Source organism: Chrysemys picta, chromosome 2 (assembly GCF_011386835.1).
Source record: "Chrysemys picta bellii isolate R12L10 chromosome 2, ASM1138683v2, whole genome shotgun sequence".
NCBI lineage: Eukaryota > Metazoa > Chordata > Testudines > Emydidae > Chrysemys > Chrysemys picta.
The window spans coordinates 162,280,694-162,300,620 of record NC_088792.1 but is presented as its reverse complement, the minus strand read 5'-3'; the positions used below and the strand labels follow the sequence as shown (position 1 = coordinate 162,300,620).

Here is a 19,927-nt window from a genome sequence, read left to right as displayed (position 1 = left end):
CTCAGTAGATTTGCACATCTTTAATATATTAAAACAAAACATATCTGCTAGAAACATTCGGTTTATATAAAAAAAATGCAAAACCCCCCAACCCTTTAAACACATTTTCTTTGGCACTTTTTTCCCGCTCCCTCCCCCATGTATATTGCAAGAAGCTCTGTTGATATGTCATTTGCTTGTAATGTAAACAGACAAAATAAGTGTAATACAAAGCTTTTATATAATACTGTCACAGTGCAGCAAGCATATAACACGTTCAGCATCAGCAAGAGTGTGTAGGTTGGGGTATCAGCATCTGATTCAAATTGTATTAAATACAAAGCACGTTTAAACAGGGGGAAGTCTAACAAGGCTGGGGGGTAGTAGCGCTGCAGTGTAAGCCCATAGGTTTTTCAGCGATAGAGGGAGGGGAGGGGGATTCAGAATGGAGAGGAAGAAATAGAGAAAATCTTGTAAGTGCTGTATAATTTGTTAACTCCTGCATCTTTCCACCCCAAATCTCTTAGAAATGGTGTGGACATGAGCACTGGCTTGTGGCTGAATGCTGGCTCCATGCATGCCTTCTAGCACTTCAGTCCATAACTAACCCCTTGGGAGGTAGCGAAGTGTTGATACCCATTTTTACAGGGGCACAGAGGTTGTGACTTGGCTCCAGCCACAAAGAGGAGTCTGTATCAGAGCTGGGCTTAGAGTGCAGGAGGTTCCTGGCTTGTAGTCCTGTGTCCAAGGCAATGTGCCTCACTCTTCTAATCCTCCTTTGATTTCAAGTAGGACAAAAGCAGCCAAAATAGCAGGAGAACAATTAAGGCACCGGGTCTCCCTGCTGACTATAGGAACAAGGGTAAAATTATCTTCTCTGAACTGCACCACAGGTCTCTTCTCAGCTGACCTCCGGTCAAAACTCCTTTTGAAAGGCAAACGCAAATTCTGTGTAGGGAATGAGTGCCGAACAGCAGGACAGAGGGGAGAGGAGAATTCTAAGGGCTGTTTCTTTCTTCATCCACTGGTTAGGTTATTACTGGTGGCTTGAGTACCCCAGTTCAATGCCTCACAAGCTAAAGATGCTCGGTTTTCTCCTCATGAGTTCTCACTATGTTTCTTTAGTGATAGGTAGTGGAATTGGCAGCAACTCTCAGCTCATGCTAACACAACTGGAACATGAAACTTATTGCTGGGCACTGTTTTGAATGGCAACTTCCTTTTTTAGGAGACATTTTTCTATAAACATTTTAACCAAAGGCTCCTTTTCAACACCAGGCTCTGGGACCTGTCTGTATTTATAGCAAGGAGCTGCTTTATATTTTACACTAGAAAAAGGGCACTTGTTTGTCCAATAAAAAAAATCAAGTGCTTAGCCAAGTACCAGCCCTTTTAAAAACCTATTAGGAAGGATGAGTTATATATACACTTACCTAAATCAGTTTTTCTCTGACCCTGTGTGGCCTGAACAATTGCCCTACTAGTTTAGCAAGATTCTTTTCACTTAATAGAACCAGCCCTAGTCTGTAAAATGTTCTTTCCTCTTGGATCGGTCGACTCTGAATGATCTATTCACATTCATGTAAATGGTTTTTGCTTCAAGAGCAAAATGAAACATTTTTGAACATGCTAAATGGGATTTATGGGCCAGTATCGATATCTGTACCTCTGCCCACTGTCCAACTCTTTGGTTCCCTCCCGAGTAGCCAGTACTCCCAACACACAAGGCACGAGACTTTCACAGTGAGCGTAACATACATACAAAATAATGCCCCTGAAGCCTCTTTGCTGCAGCGAACAATCCTTTTGCAGAGCATGGGCTTCGGAGGGTGTTTAACCCAGCTCGAGAGCAGTTTTCCTGCAGCGATTTTAGTGTCTGTCAGATGCAGACAATTTACTTTGCTTGGAGCTTTTTCTTATCTTACCTCTTGTTCATTTTTAACTATGGCTTTTACTTTGGTAGCTCAGTAACCCATAGGGCTAAATATACATTTAAGAACAGTCAGCTCAAATACTTGTCATTAAAGTCTCTCTGTCTGAAAATGTGTTTTTCATAAGGATGAAACAGCCACATCTCTACTGCAGCGTCTTTGCACGAAGGAGCTAGTTCCGGTCTACTAACCGACACTGGATGGCAAAAGTAAGTTCTTGCCAAAACTCCTAAGGGGAGACTCGCTGCTCCTAGAACACCGATTGTGTAACATGGAGGCACTTCCATCAGCTACCAGTCAGTCTATACATATATACATACAATAATATAGATTTGAAAAATAAACATTTTTCTTCTGTAGATTTATAAAATAGCCTTTAGAATCAGTCTCCCGTGACATGCAGAAGTGATTAAAATAAGATTGCTCCTCAGCAGCCTGAATTGCAATGATTGTCTTTCACCTTAAGATCTTAGTGCTCCTGTGTCCATTGAGAATTAGATGAGGCTTGTCGATGTGCTCAGCTGGGTGCTGTGCTCTGACTCTCGCCATTCCAGCACCCAGGTGGAACAAGCCCCACCGTTACCTGCTGATTGACAGAGGAATTCAAACATCCTGGACAGTACCACCCAGGCCCCTGTAGTGCACTTCCTTCAGTTAGCAGCGCCATTCCCCACGCCCTGCCGCTGGCTGAGCGAGCTGCTCCTTTGCCCGAGGAGAAACATGCTGGGATACTCTAGCTGCCCGGACCCTTCAGCGCTCTAGACGGTTGTTTCGCTCTTCCAGAGGCCGGTCTTCATGCCGGCCATGCTCTCTGCACCGGTGAGGTTTATATCGTACTTACTGCCTTTCAGCCCCCCGTTCTGGTTGGCCACATTGAGCGGGTAGGATCTCCGCTTAGTCTCTTTCTCGATGGTGTGGGCCTGTTTGAGGTTGTCCCTGCTAGCGCTTCTCCTCTGAGCTCTGCTGAAGTCAGGAACCCGATGGCCGCTGCTACCACCGTCGCTCCCTTCGGATTGGGTCAGAGCAGCATCCCCCTCCTGCACAGCTGCTACCCTCGGTCCTAGGCGGCTGTTGTTCAGGGGGCTGTTTCTGCTGCTGTGGTAGCTCTCGGAATGGCTGTTGTGGAGGCTTCCACTCTCGCTGGAGGGGTGATCCGAAGAAGGCCCCCGCAGCACCTTCAAGCGGTGGTGCTTCCCCTCCCGGTACTGCTTAGTTCTGCTCTTGTGGTTCCTGCGCCCATGTATGTTGTTAGCATACCTGGCCGCGCCGGCGTTCTTGTTGTTGGCCAGCTCCGTCTCTTCGTAGCAGGCTGGCCGTGGTAGGGGGCAGCTCTCTGCCTGGTTCTGAGCTACCTGCAGGTTGGTGAGCTTGCAGTGGCCCACAGTGGAGTTGGTGCTGCTGGGTGAGGAAGAGGACTTGATGGAATGAGCCACCTCGGGGTTGCACCCGATGAAGATCTGCGAGCCCTCCTCTGCCGCCAGGCCCGGGTGGACATAGGCTTGCATGGGCAGCGCATTCCTGTAGGATGGGCAGCAGGCAAACCAGGAGTTCTGCACGTCTCGACGCCGGGCACAGTGGTGGATGAAGATGAAGAGTCCCAGTGCCACAGCCGTTACCCCGTAGAGGCAGCTAAAGATGACGTTCAGGTACCAGCGCTGGGACACGGCCACGGCCCCAAATGTCCACAGTGCAATGTACAAGAAATGGGTGATCAGCAGTGCCCAGAACTGCATCTTCAACGAGTAGACGCCATCCACGTCGGCGCTAGGTGTCCCGGAGTTAAGGGTGACCGAGATGGAGCCTGAGTCTGTCAAGAGGTTGCTGCTGCCACCCAACCTTGGGGGGGTCTCGAGGGGCACTGGAGGGTCTTTTTGGTTCTTTGACTGGCACCAGAGGTTGACCCCAGTGCACAGGAAGTAAATCCAAGTGATGAGCAAAATGAAAGCCACAGGAACGTAGAAAGCCCCAAGGCTCGGCCTCCACACCAGCCAGCAGCTGTAGGGGAGAGAAGAGCTTAAGAGTCTGCCTTGGCCCTGCTAATGCTTCATCTTGTCATCAACATCTCAGGGCCAGCCTGTGAGTAGATCTGGGACTGGGGCACTATTCACATTTCACAGGTAAGGAAACACATCTAGAGCTGGGATTCATATGGGTTTTGTGAGTCTAGATTCCTTCTGTAAGCATTAAGAACATAAGACAGTAGCCAATGGCAGGTACCCCAGAGGGAGTAGATTCTAGCATTTGCATACAAGCACTTTAAAAACTTGTCACTCTTTATTTGTCTGCCCTTTTCTGAAGTGTCTGATCCGGCCCTTACATGATCCTCTTCCATCCTCTGCTCCCGACTAAAACCTAGAGAATCTCTATCAATAGACTCTCCTCTAAAAGAAGTCTCTGTCCGATCCACATACTCCTGTGCAGCAGTCGGCTTTCCCTCATCTCCTGGTTTAAAAAGTGCTCTGCAACCTTTTTAATGTTAAGTGCTAGCAGTCTGGTTCCACTTTGGTTTAGGTGGAGCCCATCCTTCCTTCCTTCCTCCTCCTATCCCAACAGTTTGCCCAATTCCTAATGAATCTAAACCTCTCCTCTCTATACCATTGCCTCATTCACGCATTGAGGCTCTGAAGCTCCGCCTGCCTACCTGGTCCCGCACGTGGAACTAGGAGCATTTCTGACAACGCCACCATAGAGGTCCTGGATTTCAGTCTCTTTCCTAGCAGCCTAAATTTGGCCTCCAGGATGTTTCTCCTACCCTTCCCTATGTCATCGGTACCTACATGTACCACGACCATCGGCTCCTCCCCAGCACTACACAAGTCTATCCAGATGCCTCGAGAGATCTGCAACCTTCACACCAGGCAGGCAAGTCACTGCATGGTTCTCCTGGGCATTGCAAACCCAGCTATCTCTGTTTCTAACGACTGAATTGCCTATTACTAACACCTGCCTTTTTTTTAGACACTGGCGTTCCCTGCCCTGGAGAGGCAATCTCAGTGCGAGAGGATACCCTAACAACTTCTGGAAGGAGGATCCCAACTATGGATCACCTCTGCTCTGGTTGACTGTTCCGCTTCCCTGGCCCTTTCATCCTCCTCAACGGGGAAGGGCTGTCCGACCGGAGGTGGGACACTTCTAGTGTCCTTGTAGGCCCCATCAACGTACTTCGCTGCCTCCCTCAGCTTCTCCAATCCCACCACCCAGGCCTCCAAAGCCCGAACGCGGTCTCAGAGGGCCAGGAGCTCCTTGCACTGAATGCAAACAGCTGCCACCTGCTCACAGGGCAGGCAGTCATACCTGCTGGGCTTCTGCCTGCATGGTCTCCTAGTTGCTGACAGGGTTTTATTTGAATCAAGAGGTCTTGACCAACAGCCAGGGGCCCTCGCTCCTCCGCCCTCCCCTGAGAAACTCCCTGTTAGCAGCCCCTGTTTGCCAAGCTCCCTGGGTGCTTGCGCACTGCTGAATATAGCCCTGGCCTGCTTGACAGCCCCACCCACTGCCTAAGGCTCGGCCAATCGACAGAGACTTCTAGCTTTCAGGCCCTCCGTTGAAGCTCACAGCTTTCACCTGCCAGCCACAGCACACGGTCCTTCAAACAACCAATCAGACAGACAGACAAGCTCAGCACACAGCGTGTAACCCCCAAACACAAAGGCTTGTGCATTGTTCAGGAACAGCGTCAGTAGTCACTAAAGAAAGAGTGGGGGTCAATGGGGTGTTGTAGGAGTAGATTCAAAAGCTTACAAAGGCATTTCCCCTTCACTGTCATAGAACATAATTCCCTGTTTAGCTCTCACCTTTGCAAACAATACACATTTGCCTGGTTTCTTGGCCGATTGCATTTAATTGGGTTGGATCATGGCACAGAAAGATCATTCATTTCTGGTTCAGAAATAACTCACTTTCCAGCACCCATTTCCTATGGGTGCTGAGGTGCTTGCCCCTTACAGGTGCTCATTAATGGAGCATGCTGTCGGGAAACCGTTCTCTGGCAGCCTGAGGGTAACCTTCAGCTGCAACTATAGGATATGCAAGAGCACAAGTGATGGATTCTGACCTGCCCTTGAAATAAGAGAGTGGATTGCGTCCTTGCATGGTGGGTTTTAGCTTCTCTGCATGTCTCTGTTCTACACTGCCACATCGGCCTTTCCCGACCAGGCCCCCTCTCCTCCCCCGAGGCTAAGCACTAGTGCCTGAAGAAGGAGGCAGCAAGGTGGTAAGGGAGGAACAATTCCCTGCTCCTGTAGCACTTACTAGGGGTTGTTATCTTGGTAATTGTGGATATTGACAGCCGCTGTGATCCCACAGATGATGAGGGGGATCCCGCCAGCAATCAGATAGAATCTGTAACATGAACAAAGCCACAGTTTACATTCCCCGGGGGTGACAGGGTATCAATTAGGACTGTGCCTATTTGCAGCTGTTACTCCCTTTATGCCAGCTGGATTACACTGCGGGTTGCCTAATCGTTCTCAGTCCCGTCGATCGCTTGTAACTTTCTAAATCTCTCGTCCTGGGGGCTGAACTCTTCCACATGTGACTGACGTTTTGGGGGAAGTTTGAACAACTCGGCTCTGCCGTCTTTGAGACGGAGGATCTGGGGAAAGAACTACACTTTCCTCTCCTTACAAAGAGGTGGCACCCTTTAAAAAAAACCACAGTGATAGTGACACTAGGGTGGGGGCTAGAAAGCTGTAATTGAGGAAAATTGCCCAGCCAGAGAAGCGATGAAAATGGGCTCGAAAAGAAGTGTCTGTATTAGGTAACACTAAGCACATGGGTACTTTTCAAGGAAAGACAGCTGCAATGCATGTCAAAATTGAAAACCTCTCGCTTAAGTGCTCTGATGCTAGCTGCTGGGCAGTGAATGAGACAGGCTGGGTGCTACTCCCTGTGGCTTTCTCCTGAGCGTGTCTCTTGGCATTCACTTCAAACTAGTAATAGCTGCACCAAAGAGCAACATCTGTACCGTAGCATGGGCCGAGGGGCTGGCTGCGGCACGTCCCCTTCCTGCTGCTGCGGCGCCTTCCACGTCACCTCCTTGTAGATGACTCTGGCCTTCACTGCCATCCACAGAAGAGTGGATAAGGAGGAGTAGTGCAAAATGATGCCGACCTACAGGGCCAGAGGTTACAAAGCGGTCAGGTCAGCGGGCATAGGTGTGCGTATTCCTGCTAGGAGTCATTAGATTCAGATACCAATAAATTACTGTTACAATGGCTGGCTGCAGTCAATGTGGGGGGGAACTTCAGCCTGCTCTGCTAACTGCATTGCAGCTGCTGCTGCCCTTTTTCTCTTGCGTCTGTGTTTCTAATGTACTCGGCACCGGAAGAAGCAATCGCCTCTGCCCGGACCTGAAGCGCTTCCTGAGGAGTGTATCTGCCTTTCCCGGTGTGGGCCCCTCGGAAGTGGATGCTGCCAGTTGTGACACACGGGGTAGTGGTCTGTCATGGAGCCTCCGGGAATAATGTTCCTCCCGTCTAACCTGGGCTCATCGCTTTGAACGCAAGTCTGCTTTCCCTAGGGCTGTCTACAGCTAGGTCCGGACCAGCTGTACTTACTGCTTGGCAGACAATCATGTAGTTGGTCAGAGTGATGCCTCCCGCAAACACGGCCGATGTCATGGCGATGTAGAAACAGAGGTTAAGCAGCATGTGCCAGCACTTCCGGGAGATCTGAATGGTGCTGAAAGAGAGGTGCGCGGCAGTGGTGATTAGCTGCTGTCTTGGAGGGGTTAAATTCACCACTACCGTGCTGTGTGTTCTGAAAGTCCCTTCTAGCAAACAGGTACTACACGTGCTACTACTGAGGCAGGGTTGAGCATTTACCTGAATTATAATAGTACTAGGTACCTTGGAGGTCCTCTCCGAGGACCGCCTCGGAGAGAGGAGTCAATAACAGCAACACTGTACCCAGTAACCCTGGATTAGTTGCTGTAAGAGAAGCTTTCGCAATCTCTTTGGAATTGTTTTACTAAGACTGTCAGAGGGTCGTTTACCTCTTTAAGCATGCCACACAACTATTCTGAGCTGTAATTTTTAGGAGAAAAGATAATAGCTGGACTCCCACCTCTGGAACTCTGCACGTACAGATGGCTCAGAAAATGCCTGTGCATTTGGTCTGGTGTCAGGAAAAACTCCAGACTTTACATGTGAGGCTTTTTACAAGTCAAGCCGTGATGCTACTGTGTTAATATTGAAGAAAACACACCATTGTTTAAAATAAACAAAAACCAATTATTGATAAACAAGGTATAATGCTGTAACTTTAAATAAATTTATTTTCATTACAGTGACGTAAACATTCAAGGTTTATTAAAACATGTATGTTTTGTAAGGCGTCAGCATTGTGCAAGGTTTTTGGTCTGGCAGGAATCAATATTTAAGTAATTCGGCTGCTAAATACCAGTGCTGTTACTTGAACTAAACCGTGCCGGATTCCTTAACCTGCAAGGGGTTAGCAAGAAATAGAGAGGGTAACTGGCGTGGCTCTCCAGTGGCTGATCGGTTTGGGCTTTATTGGAGGAAACTTGAGGCCTGAAGGATTTTAAGCACCCCCAAGAGGAGAATTTGCTGATTCCCGAGAGGATGAGAAGCAGACCGAGAAGAGAGCTGGAGAACTCGCCCACAGGCCCACCGGCCAGGACGGCAGGGTGATGGGTAACGGTACGGATGTCCGAAAAGCAGAGTACAAATGGGCAGGCTGCAGTGAACGCTACGCACCTCTGGGGGCTAGACTTTTAGCTCCTCCTCCTAGGTGTATTCTATGGATGGAAGGAGCACCTCAGGGCTCCCCCTCGTGCTGGGCGCTCTACACCAGGGCCCAGCTGGTCCCTGCGCCTGCCAATTTACCAAAGTCAAGAGTGGGAGAACGGATGGATTCAATCCCTATTTTACAACACTCCTAAGGGTGTGGCCCCTAAAATCTTGTTTGCGTAAGGAAAATGTGCTCCAGTCTATGAACCAGTTCTGATCCTAGAGACCAACTGGACTAGAATCCATAGTGAAGCAGAGAGACCCATTTGCAGTAACTACAGCATTTAGAGTTAAGGCTACCATTTTTCATGGCAGAGCTGCAGGAAAACAAGGCACGGCCTGGGGATTGGACAGTGCCTCTCAGGTTTGGCATATGCATCTCTGTCTCCGTGTAGGAGGGATGCCCACTCAATACGGGGGCCCTGTGGTCCCACTGCCACTCAGGTTTAGTCAGAAGGGGGTCAAATTAACGATTACCAAGCACAGCCTATTCTCCATACCAAAATCAGCACTGTCGTTATAGTTAGCTAGACCAGTGAGTGAGTGTCTGGTTTCCCAGCTCTCTGGTGACTTGGTTCTCAGTGGGTGGTGGTAAGGGTTACACCATATGTACCCTTAGTTTGATTTTTAAAATAGGATTGCTGACGCCAACGTCTAGATCTGGGGTGTGAGCACTCTACCGTGGAAAGATGACTGCTGCATGCATTACTGTGCAGCGGGGAACAATAAAGAAGGATTTGTTGGACTGACTCTGGTGTCCTCTGTCAGGAGCCCAGGGGGTTCTCACTCCACTAAAAACACCTTGGAGCAAAGTCTCCTAAAGATCTATTTGACAGGAAGTGCCTTAATCCTGCTCTGGCTGCTGGCTAGTGCCTCAGTGAGTCTGAAACAAATCCAAGCTGGTGGACAGGTCCCTCATTCCCCCAGCTGCCACTGTCTATGGCCAAGGGCCAGAGCGTATTTATCTACCTTTCAGCCCCAAACCACTCAAGTGCAGCCACCTCTGAGTTGAAAGTGGCAGCTGGTTAACAGAGTACAGCACCACGTCCCTGCTGCAGCCCCAGCTCACCTGTGGTTGATGATGTAAGTGATGATGGTGGTGAACAAGCACAGCAGCAGGAGGGCAGTGCAGGTGTAAAGAACAGGATGCAGAACCTCGGCTGGGCCTGGTGCCTCACTGGGGAAATTGCTGAGTTCCTAGTTACAAAAACAAAATTAGTTTCACATCTACATCTGGCTCCACCCAGCAGAGGGGTTAGGGGGCTGCTCGTAAGCTGGCTAAGGCAAGACCGCCATGCCAGGGCCACAGGGGATTGCTGCTGCCTCAGCCCATATCCTGTGCGTGAGCGGACAATGACCATTATGCTCCCCTCTGCCACCTGGGAACACTCCTCTTCCTTGCAGGCCACCTGGAAGGGGTGGGGGGAGCTAACGAACAGGAGCAGCTAATGGGAGTTTGGCGAGGGAGATTACAGGGGCTAGATACACCTAACATTCTTTGCACTTAAAGGTCAAAACACCGCTTGATAAAAACAAAGCACCAACAAGGGAACAAGCTTCAGGAGTAAAAAGAGAATGCAGGCAGAAGTCCAGCAACAGAGTGGGAGCTACCCAGCTTATTGCACCCAATGCAGCATGTATGACTACCTGCCCTATGGGCAGGTGGCGTATGGATGCATTCGGTGCAAGGAGCTCCTGGCCCTCAGAGACCATGTACGGGCTTTGGAGACCAGAGGGGCTGAGCTGGAGGAGCTAAGGCAGACAAAGAGGTACATAGATGAGACTTTCCGGGACAGTAGAACGGTCCCACTCCTGGTCTGACAGCCTCTGTGCTGTTGAGGAGGATGAGAGTCTCAGGGAAGGAGAACATCCAACTGGAGCAGAGGGAAACGTTCCCTTAGTTGAGACCCTCCTCCCAGATGATGTCATGATATCCTCTTGCACTGAGGATACCTCTCCAGGGGAGGGAACTCCAGTTATTAGGAAGAGACAGGTATTAGTAGTAATAGGGGATTCGATCATTAGAAACATAGATAGCTGGGTTTGCGATGACTGGGAGAACCGCGTGGTGACTTGCCTGCCTGGTGCAAAGGTTGCGGATCTCTCAAGACATCTAGATAGGCTTATGTGTAGTGTTGGGGAGGAGCCGGTGGTCGTGGTACATGTAGGTACCAGCGACATGGGGAAGGATAGGAGAGAGGTCCTGGAAGCCAAATTTAGGCTGCTAGGTAAGAGACTGAAGTCCAGGACCTCCATGGTAGCATTCTCTGACATGCTTCCAGTTCCACACGCAGGGCCAGTTAGGCAGAACTGCAGAGTCTCAATGCGTGAATGAGATGATGGTGTAGGGAGGAGGGGTTTATATTTTTAGGAACCGGGGAAGCCTATACAGAAGGATGGGCTCCACCTAAACCAAATTGTTGGCGTTTAAAATTAAAAAGGTCGTAGAACAGTTTTTAAACAAGGGCTGGGGGAAAGCCGACGGGTGCGGAGGAGCATGTGGTTCGGACATCCCTTAGGGTAGGATCTATAACTGTATGTCCTAATAAGGAGGAGAGGATGGAAAATGATAAAATACAGGGAGGATTTGATGAGAAACAGTCAAATGAAAAAAAGTCCCATTCAATTACGTCATGCAATAAGGGACAGCCAAAAAATGACAAGTTTTTAAAGTCCTTCTGTACCAATGCTAGAAGTCTAAATAATAAGATGGGTGAACTAAAGTGCCTAGAATTAAATGAGCATATCGATATAATAGGCATCACAAAAACCTGGTGGAATGAGGATAATCAATGGGACACAGTAATACCAGGGTACAAAATATATCGGAAGGACAGAACAGGTCGTGCTGGTGCAGGAGTGGTACTGTATGTGAAAGAAAGCGTAGAATCAAATGAAATAAAAATCTTAAATGAACTAAATTGTACTATAGAATCTCCATGGATAGTAATTCCATGCTCAAAAAATAAGAATATAGCAGTAGGGATATATTACAGACCACCTGACTAGGATGTGATAGTGACTCTGAAATGCTCAGGGAGATTAGAGAGGCTATTAAAATAAAAAACTCAATAATAATAATGGGGGAGTTCAACTATCCCCATATTGACTGGGTACATGTCACTTCAGGAAGGGATGCTGAGATAAAGTTTCTTGACACCTTAAATGACTGCTTCTTGGAGCAGCTGGTCCAGGAACCCACCAAAAGAGAGGCAATTCTTGATTTAGTCTTAAGTGCAGCACAGGATCAGGTCCAAGAGGTGAATATAACTGGACCGCTTGGTAATAGTGACCATAATATAATTACATTTAACATCCTTGTGGCGGGGAAACCTCCACAGCGGCCCAACACTGTCGCATTTAATTTCATAAAGGGGAACTACACAAAAATGAGGAGGTTAGTGAAACAGAAATTAAAAGTTACAGCACAAACAGTGAAATCCCTGCAAGCCACGTGGAGACTTTTTAAAGACACCATAATAGAGGCTCAACTTAAATGTATACCCCAAATTAAAAAACCTAGTAAGAGAACCAAAAAAGAGCCACTGTGGTTAAACAACAAAGTAAAAGAAGCGGTGAGAGGCAAAAAGGCATCCTTTAAAAACTGGAAGATAAATCCTAATGAGGAAAATAGAAAAGGGCATAAACTCTGGCAACTGCCGTGTAAAAATATAATTAGAAAGACCAAAAATGAATTTGAAGAACAGCTAGCCAAAGACTCCAAAAGTAATAGCAAAATTTTTTTTTAAATGTATCAGAAGCAGGAAGCCTGCTCAATAATCAGTGGGGCCACTGCACGATGGAGATGCTAAAGGAGCACTCAAGGACGATCGGGCCATTGCAGAGAAACTAAATGAATTCTTTGCTTCGGGCTTCCCTGTTGAGGATGTGAAGGAGATTCCCAAACCTGAGCCATTCATTTTGGGTGACAGATCTGAGGAACTGTCCCAAATTGAGGTGTCAGTAGAGGTGGTTTTTGGAACAAACTGATGAACTAAACAGTAATAAGTCTCCAGGACCTGATGGTGTTCACCCAAGAGTTCTGAAGAAACTCAAATGTGAAATTGTAGGACTACTAACGGTCATCTGTAACCTATCATTTAAATCAGCTACTGTACCAAACGACTGGAGAATAGCTAATGTGACGCCAATTTTTAAAAGGGCTCCAGAGGTGACCCTGGCAACTACAGGCCAGTAAGCCTCACCTTAGTACCGGGCAAATTGGTTGAAACTATCGTAAAGAACAAAATTGTCAAACACATCGATCAACATAATTTGTTGGGAAATAGTCAACATGGTTTTTGTAAAGGGAAAACATGCCTCACCAATCCACTAGAATTCTTTGAGGGGGTCAACAAATAAGCGGACAAAGGAGATCCAGTGGATATAATGTATTTAGATTTTAAGAAAGCCTTTGACAAGGTCCCTCATCAAAGGCTCTTAAGCAAAATAAGCAGTCATGGGATAAGAGGGAAGGTTCTCTCATGGATCAGTAACTCATTAAAAGATAGGAAACGAAGGGTAGGAATAAATGGTCGGTTTTCAGAATGGAAAGAAGTAAATAGTGGTGTTCCCCAGGGGTCTGTTCTGGGATCGGTCCTATTCAACATACTCATAAACAATCTGGAAAAAGGGGTAAACATTGAGGTGGCAAAATTTGCAGATGATACTAAACTACTCAAGATAGTTAAGCCCCAGGCAGACTGCAAAGAGCTACAAAAAGATCTCACAAAACTGGGTGACTGGGCAACAAAACGGCAGATGAAATTTAATGTTGATAAATGCAAAGTAATGCACATTGGAAAACAAAATCCCAACTATACGTATACAATGATGAAGTCTAAATTAGCTGTTACCACTCAAGAAAGAGATCTTGGAGTCATTGTGGATAGTTCTCTGAAAACATCCATTCAATGCGCAGCGGCAGTCAAGAAAGCGAACAGAATGTTGGGAATCATCAAGAAAGGTATAGATAATAAGACAGAAAATATCATACTGCCTCTATATAAATCCATGATACGCCCACACCTTGAATACTGCATGCAGATGTGGTCACCCGATCTCAAAAAGATATACTGGAATTGGAAAAGGTTCAGAAAAGGGCAACAAAAATGATTAGGGCTATGGAACAGCTTCTGTATGAGGAGAGATTAATAAGACTGGGACTTTTCAGCTTGGAAAAGAGGCAACTAAAGGTGGGGGATATGATAGAGGTCTATAAAATCATGAGCGGTATAAAGTAAATAAGGAAGTGTTATTTACTCCTTCTCATAATACAAGAACAAGGGCCCACCAAATGAAATTAATAGGTAGCAGGTTTAAAACAAACACAAGAAAGTATTTTTTCACACAACGCACTGTCAATCTCTGGAACTCCTTGCCAGAGGGTTTTGTGAAGGCCAATACTATAACGGGGTTCAAAAGGGAGTTAGATAGATTCATGGAAGATAGGGCCATCGATGGCTATTAGCCAGGATGGGCAGGAATGGCGTCCCTAACCTCTGTTTGCCAGAAGCTGGGAATTGGTGACAGGGCATGGATCACTTGATGATAACCTGTCTGTTCATTCCCTTTGGGCACCTGCCATTGGCCACTGTCAGAGGACGGGATACTGGGCTTGATGGACCTTTGGTCTGACCCACTACGGCCACTCTTATGTTCTTATGAGAGGGGGTAGGATAAATGTAGGGCAAACATGGTGTGATGCTTTGGAGCCACTGTGTGAAGAGAAGAGAGCAGTTGCCGGCCCCCCAAGATAACACCCCTAGTCTACTTCAGGCAGGAGGCCAGAGTCTCCCCTCCCTCTCCTGCCCCCCAGGAACCCCAGCACACCCCTCCCTACCATGAGCACTGCAAAGTTATTCAGGTGCCGGCCGAGCAGGGTGGTGATGTTGGGCTCCTGGTGGGCCAGCTGACAGCCCTCGGCGCTCCAGCCCCCGTTGCCCCCCAGCACTTCGAAGTTCCAGTGGGCAGGCATGGGGTCGGCCCCTTCCCTGAAGTGGCGCAGCGAGACAGCGACGGGCTCAGTGAGGTTACTGACCCCACAGCCATCTGGGGAGGGAAAGGGAGGAGAACGGCTGAGCAGATGCACTCCATGGGCTCATCCCTCACTTTCTCATTCCACTCCCTGCTGCCCAGGGCCCCAGGCAGGGCCAGACCTGGGGTAGCCTGCTCTGCAGCTGCCTCCTGGGACCCGGCTAAGCAACATCCTACCTGACGCACAAGGGGAGAGTAAAGCAGCAGCAACCAATGCTTAGTGGAAGGCAGGCCCGTGGCCTCTGCATGCTGCCACGGCGGTGCCCCCCCCAGACTCCCCATGGCCAGGGGAGAGGCCAGCTGCTCTCCTTCCAGATAAGTTTGGCCAGCAGGGGCCCCTACGGCTTCACATCTGGTTCATGGGATGGGAAAGTCTGAGCTGCTGAGAGGTGCACAGCCCCCCGGGGGAGGAAGACGTGGGCTCCAGTGTGGGGCAGTCTGACTAGACGACAGCAGCCTCTCTTGTAGCCCCCTGACACTGCAGAGCCCATTGAATGTCCCTGTCCCCCTGCAGCAGTGCCAGGCTAGGGCCCCTTACGTGTCCCGGCGTAGATCACGGGGGTGGCCACGCTGCGGCGCTTGCCGTTGTCGGCTAGGCGGGAGGAGTTGCCGGTGCTGCGGAAGAGCTTGCCGTTCCGGAACACCAGGAACTGGACCTTGCAGGCCTGGGGCAGGGAGTACGGGGCCGAGGTGGAGAACAGGCTGGGGGGCAGCTGGATGGAGGCCAGAGCGATGCTGTTCTGAGGGGACAGGGAGCAACAGGTTAGCAGGCCCCAGACGGCGCAACTCTCAGGCCCCCCCTCTCCCCATCGCCACCCCCCAGTACCTTGATGTGGAAGTTGGCTAGCGAGATGTTGGGACGGCCCGTGGTACACCTGAACTTCAGCTGCTGGTCAGCCAGCGGCTCGGCCTCCTGCTCCTGCAGCGATGGGTGCCCACTGTCTCGCTTCTGGAAGGCCGTGCAGCTCAGCCCCGTGTAGCTCTCTGGCTTGATCAAGTAGGCCTCGAAGGCGATGTTCCTCGAGTTCTGCCGAGGGCGCAAAGCAGCCAGGGCGTTAGCAGGGCACCCACCACACAGAGCCTAGCGGCCTTGGAGGCAGAGGCCAGGCCACTCTCCCCCAGCGCCCCTCAGTGCTGACCCCCAGCCCCTGCTATTCCAGCCCTGAGCTCCCCCCAGTCCTGCCCAGCTCCCCAGCCCTGGGGCCCTACCACTGCCACATGCTGCGAGTTGCTGCTAAGCACGTAGCCCGCGATCTTCTCCAAGGAGCGGACGATGCTGGTGCAGGCCTTGTCCTCAATCTGAGCCATCCACAGGATGTGGTCATCCACCAGCATCATGTTACTTGCCATCTCCACCATGACATCTGGGAGCTGGAGGGGAGCACAGAGGTCGTTGTTGTGGGCTCTGACACACCCAGCCCCAGGGATTCAAGGAAGATTCCCCAGGGGCATTTGGAGCATAGGATGGTCCCTCCACCTGTGTGCCGCAGCCTCCCTCTTGGGGTGGTGACATCAGCCTGTCTCTAGGTGGGTGTGAGGGCCAGCCGGGGCCTGCAGAGAGGCCTAAAAGGGGGCTGGGGGATACTCTGCCTGGCTGGAGGACAATGACTGCTCTGGGCAGGGGCTCACGGGCTGGAGGAGGGGAATACCTGAAGCACTCGACCCCCAGGCTGGGCTCTGCTCACAGGCACGTTGGCACTGGGATGAGGAGCTGAGTGCTCATGGACAGCACCATGTGGAGGGGAAGAGGGAGAACTGGGGCAGAGGGTTGGGAAGAGCTGTGCAGAGAGGGCTCGTGACGGGCAGCTGGGGCAAGGGAGAAAGCCGTACCTGTTTGATCTGGTCCACGTAGCCAATGAACTTCTCGATCATCTGGGCCACATAGATGACGTCCATCATGTCGGAGAAGTTGGCAGCCTCAGCTGTGTACACGCGCAGCTGGTGCGCCAGCGTCAGGGCATTGGAGGCATTGATGGGCATCTGCAGGGGCAATGGGGGAGTCACCAACTGGGTCAATACCCCACTCCTGCTAGCCCAACACAACCATGCCAGGCAGCTGGGGCAGAGACTGCCTCAGAAATGCCCTGATCTACAGAAGGGTCACTGAATGGCACTGCAGCCTGCAATTGGCACAGACATACCATGGCCACACTCGCCTGGAAACATGACAGGCAGACAGATGGACAGATAGGCTGGCAGGCAAACGCTCTGTCTGGAGTTAGAGGCGCTGCAGATGGAAGCCCAGCGGCGCCAGTCCTGCCCTCCTGGTTGATACTTGGAGTCTGTCTGCAGAGTCCCCCAGCACCTCTAACTCCGGACAGAGTATGTGAGTAAGGCTACAAACGCCGCCCCGTGGGAAGCAGGGGGCCGGGAGGCAGCGCAGTGCGTGTGCAGGACAGACAGACAGGCTGGCAAGCAGACAGATGCACACTGCAGATGGCTAGAGACACAGGCAGGCAAAATGCATACTGCAGACAGACGGACAGGCAGGCAGAGGAATGCAGGCTGCAAATGGACAGACAGGCTGGCGGGCAGACAGATGCACACTGCAGATGGACAGAGAAGCAAGCAGATGGACAGACAGAGATGCACGCATCCAGATGCATACTGCAGACAGACAGATAGACAGACAGATGACGCATGCCGTCAAGAGGCAGCCTGGATGGGCGAAGAGGAAACTGTTTCCTTCCCTGTGTCTCAGCCAGGCCCCACTCACCAGCACAAAGGTGTAGAGCACGCGGGTGATGTCGTTGGTGTACAGGCAGTGCGAGTAGTCACCCTCCTCCCAGCGCCCCATGCGGTCGCAGCGCCGCGACGCCTGCTTCTCCGCCACAGGGCTCCCGTTCGCGGCCAGCGAGGTGAAGGGGTACTGCAGGCAGGACTGGTAGGCAGTGATACCGGCCAAGGTGCGGGGCCACCTAGACGAAAAGGGGAGGCGCGCAGTGAGAACATGCTCGGCCTGCAAGGCCCCCGATACACCGTTCTCCATTGCCCAGCGCCCCCCTTAGCATCCTCCCTGTTCTCTCTCCTGCCACCCCTGTGATAGGAAGGATCCCCACCAAAATCCACAGAGCCCCCTAATTGTCCCTTTTCAGTCCATGCTGGAAACCCTTCGCCATAGAGTTGGCAGGTACCTGCACTGGGGACTGGTCCGGCTGCCGTCCCGCTAACACCTCCCCACCCCGGTTTGTGGGCTAATTCGCCCCGCTGCATGCTGCCCAAATCCTGGGTTGGGAGCTGGGGCAGTGTCTGGTCTCGGCGTGCCTAGCTCTATGGGGCCTTGATCCCCAGCCCTGGCCTGCAGACACTACAATAATAAAGGGTAACCGAGGAGCGCCTTGGCCCCTGTGCTATGTGCTTTGGAGCACCGTAAAGAATGACATTTAAAACAACAGCAGCAGCTGCAGCGCCTGCCTCCTCCAAGCACCTTCTGCTCCGGCTGTCCAGGCTGCCCTGACAGGAGAAGGACTTGGCCAAAGGCCAGTGGCAATGCCAACCAGGGAACCCCCGAGCCCTGACTCCCAGCCACAGCAGCCCGCTCCGTCTGTCAGTCCCAGGCCCGCAGCACTCACCACTTAGCATGTGTGGAAGCAGGTTAAATCTAAGCAGGCAGGTAGATCCTGCAGGGGGGATTTTCAGCTGCATTCTCTAGCATGTACGTCCCTAGGCTGGCCAGCCTCTCGGAACTCGGGAAGGGATGAGAGCCTTAGCCGAGAACGTGCTATCCTGCTCCAGCAACCAGCCCCGCTCCGGTCCCTGGACGTTATTACTGGGCCACAGAGGCTCCCCTCCCCGCTCAGGGTGTCCTGCTAAGTATGTGGGCAGGGGCAGCATGGCCTCCTGCTGCCCAGGCTATCCCCTCCTGAGACTGACTGACGGAGGGGTCCAGACACCTTCCCCCAACCCGGAGCTAGGAGACAGGCTTCTACAGAGACCACTGGAGCCCAGACAGACAGAGGGGGGGATAGGCGGGGGGAGGGCAGGCAGGCAGGAGCTGGGGGGGCCCCACAAGCAGACAGAGATGGGGGACAGGCAGGCCAGCACTGGGGGGCGGGGGGAGAAGGGCCACAGGCAGGCCAATTTCCATTTCCTGAATGATAAGAGGAAAATAATGCCTAGCCCTCCTGCAGCGCACTGAGTCAGCACCACGGCTGGGCTAGGCTGTGATTAGCCCCGCTCCCAGCTCCCCTGCTGCAGCCCTGGGAACCCACCGCCAGCCTCAAGGGAGCCCAAGCCCGAGAAAATAACTACAGTGGGGGAGAAATGCAAACCGGCTGTGCAGAGCTGGGCGCACTGCCCTGCTGAGGGAGCCGGGGGGCAACGGGAGCCTGCCTGGGGCTCTCCCAGCACACAGCACAGCAGCGGGCAGGCTCCCAGCGCAACGGTCCCTCCCTTGGGGCACTCAGGGCCCCTCCAGGGATGGGCTGACAACTGAGAAGGCTCAGCAGCTGCAGGGAGCAGCTCAGGCTGTGTGCCGGAGGTGGGTTGGGAGGGGTGGAAGGGGCCAGCCAGAGAACCCGGAGCACTGGCAACCCTGTCATCACAAGGCAAGGGGGGTTGGCCCACTTGCTCCTTTTGTAACACTGATCTAGCCCGTCTGCTGGGAACTGGACAGACACCCCCCACCCAGGCTCAGCTCGCCGATGACCAAAAGCAGCCAATGAGCACCCCATCTGGTACGTTAACGAGCACCATTTCCTCGGGGCTCTGCTGGGTCAACCGCCCATGAACCAGGCGGGTGCAACCAGCAAGGAAGCTCTGCTGGCACAGAGTGGGGGAGCAGGCATGCGTCTGTGCATGGGGGGAACATCCCAAGAGGGATCAGGAAAAAGTTTCCAGCTGCGTGCAGGGCATGACAAAGAGAAAAACTTCAGACAATCCACAAAGCAGCTGAGATTTTTATGGGGTAATTTATTTCCCTTCCTGGAAATCTCGACTCGGCCCAGCTGTTTCAACATCTGGTTTCTGAGCCACTCCCTGCTCCCCCGCTACCGCAACAGCTGGATTACGGGAGGGAGGCCCATGGAGGTCACATGCCTTCTCCCAGTTCCGCTCAGCAGACATCCAAGCCCAGAATTCTTCCTGCTTCCCACAGTCCTTTGCACCGATCGTGAGACCCAATGGCTGGAATGAACCTGATCAGGCAATCGGCTACAAGGGACCAATACGGCTGCAGGGTCAAAGGGTTCATCTGTGTGGGGAGACTGACTAGAACAGCTGTCTGGCGTG

At 51.4% G+C, this 19,927-nt stretch overlaps 1 protein-coding gene across 2 annotated transcripts in view; it reads right to left on the bottom strand.

Annotated features, from left to right (window-relative positions):
• Window positions 1–5: 5 nt before the first annotated feature.
• ADGRA2 (adhesion G protein-coupled receptor A2) overlaps window positions 6–19,927 on the bottom strand; it is a 110,806-nt gene continuing 90,884 nt past the window's right edge. Inside the window, exons 9-19 of one of the 2 annotated variants that reach the window (XM_005286566.4) lie at window positions 17,415–17,616; window positions 16,529–16,678; window positions 15,908–16,069; window positions 15,525–15,725; window positions 15,237–15,438; window positions 14,505–14,713; window positions 9,732–9,859; window positions 7,469–7,592; window positions 6,877–7,022; window positions 6,162–6,251; window positions 6–3,905 (exon numbers count right to left, since the gene is read on the bottom strand). In XM_005286566.4, the coding sequence (XP_005286623.3) occupies window positions 2,669–3,905; window positions 6,162–6,251; window positions 6,877–7,022; window positions 7,469–7,592; window positions 9,732–9,859; window positions 14,505–14,713; window positions 15,237–15,438; window positions 15,525–15,725; window positions 15,908–16,069; window positions 16,529–16,678; window positions 17,415–17,616 (2,851 nt within the window). In that variant the 3' untranslated portion in view covers window positions 6–2,668. The remainder of the gene's footprint in view (window positions 3,906–6,161; window positions 6,252–6,876; window positions 7,023–7,468; window positions 7,593–9,731; window positions 9,860–14,504; window positions 14,714–15,236; window positions 15,439–15,524; window positions 15,726–15,907; window positions 16,070–16,528; window positions 16,679–17,414; window positions 17,617–19,927) is intronic. The other variant, XM_042840360.2, reaches the window with a different exon arrangement.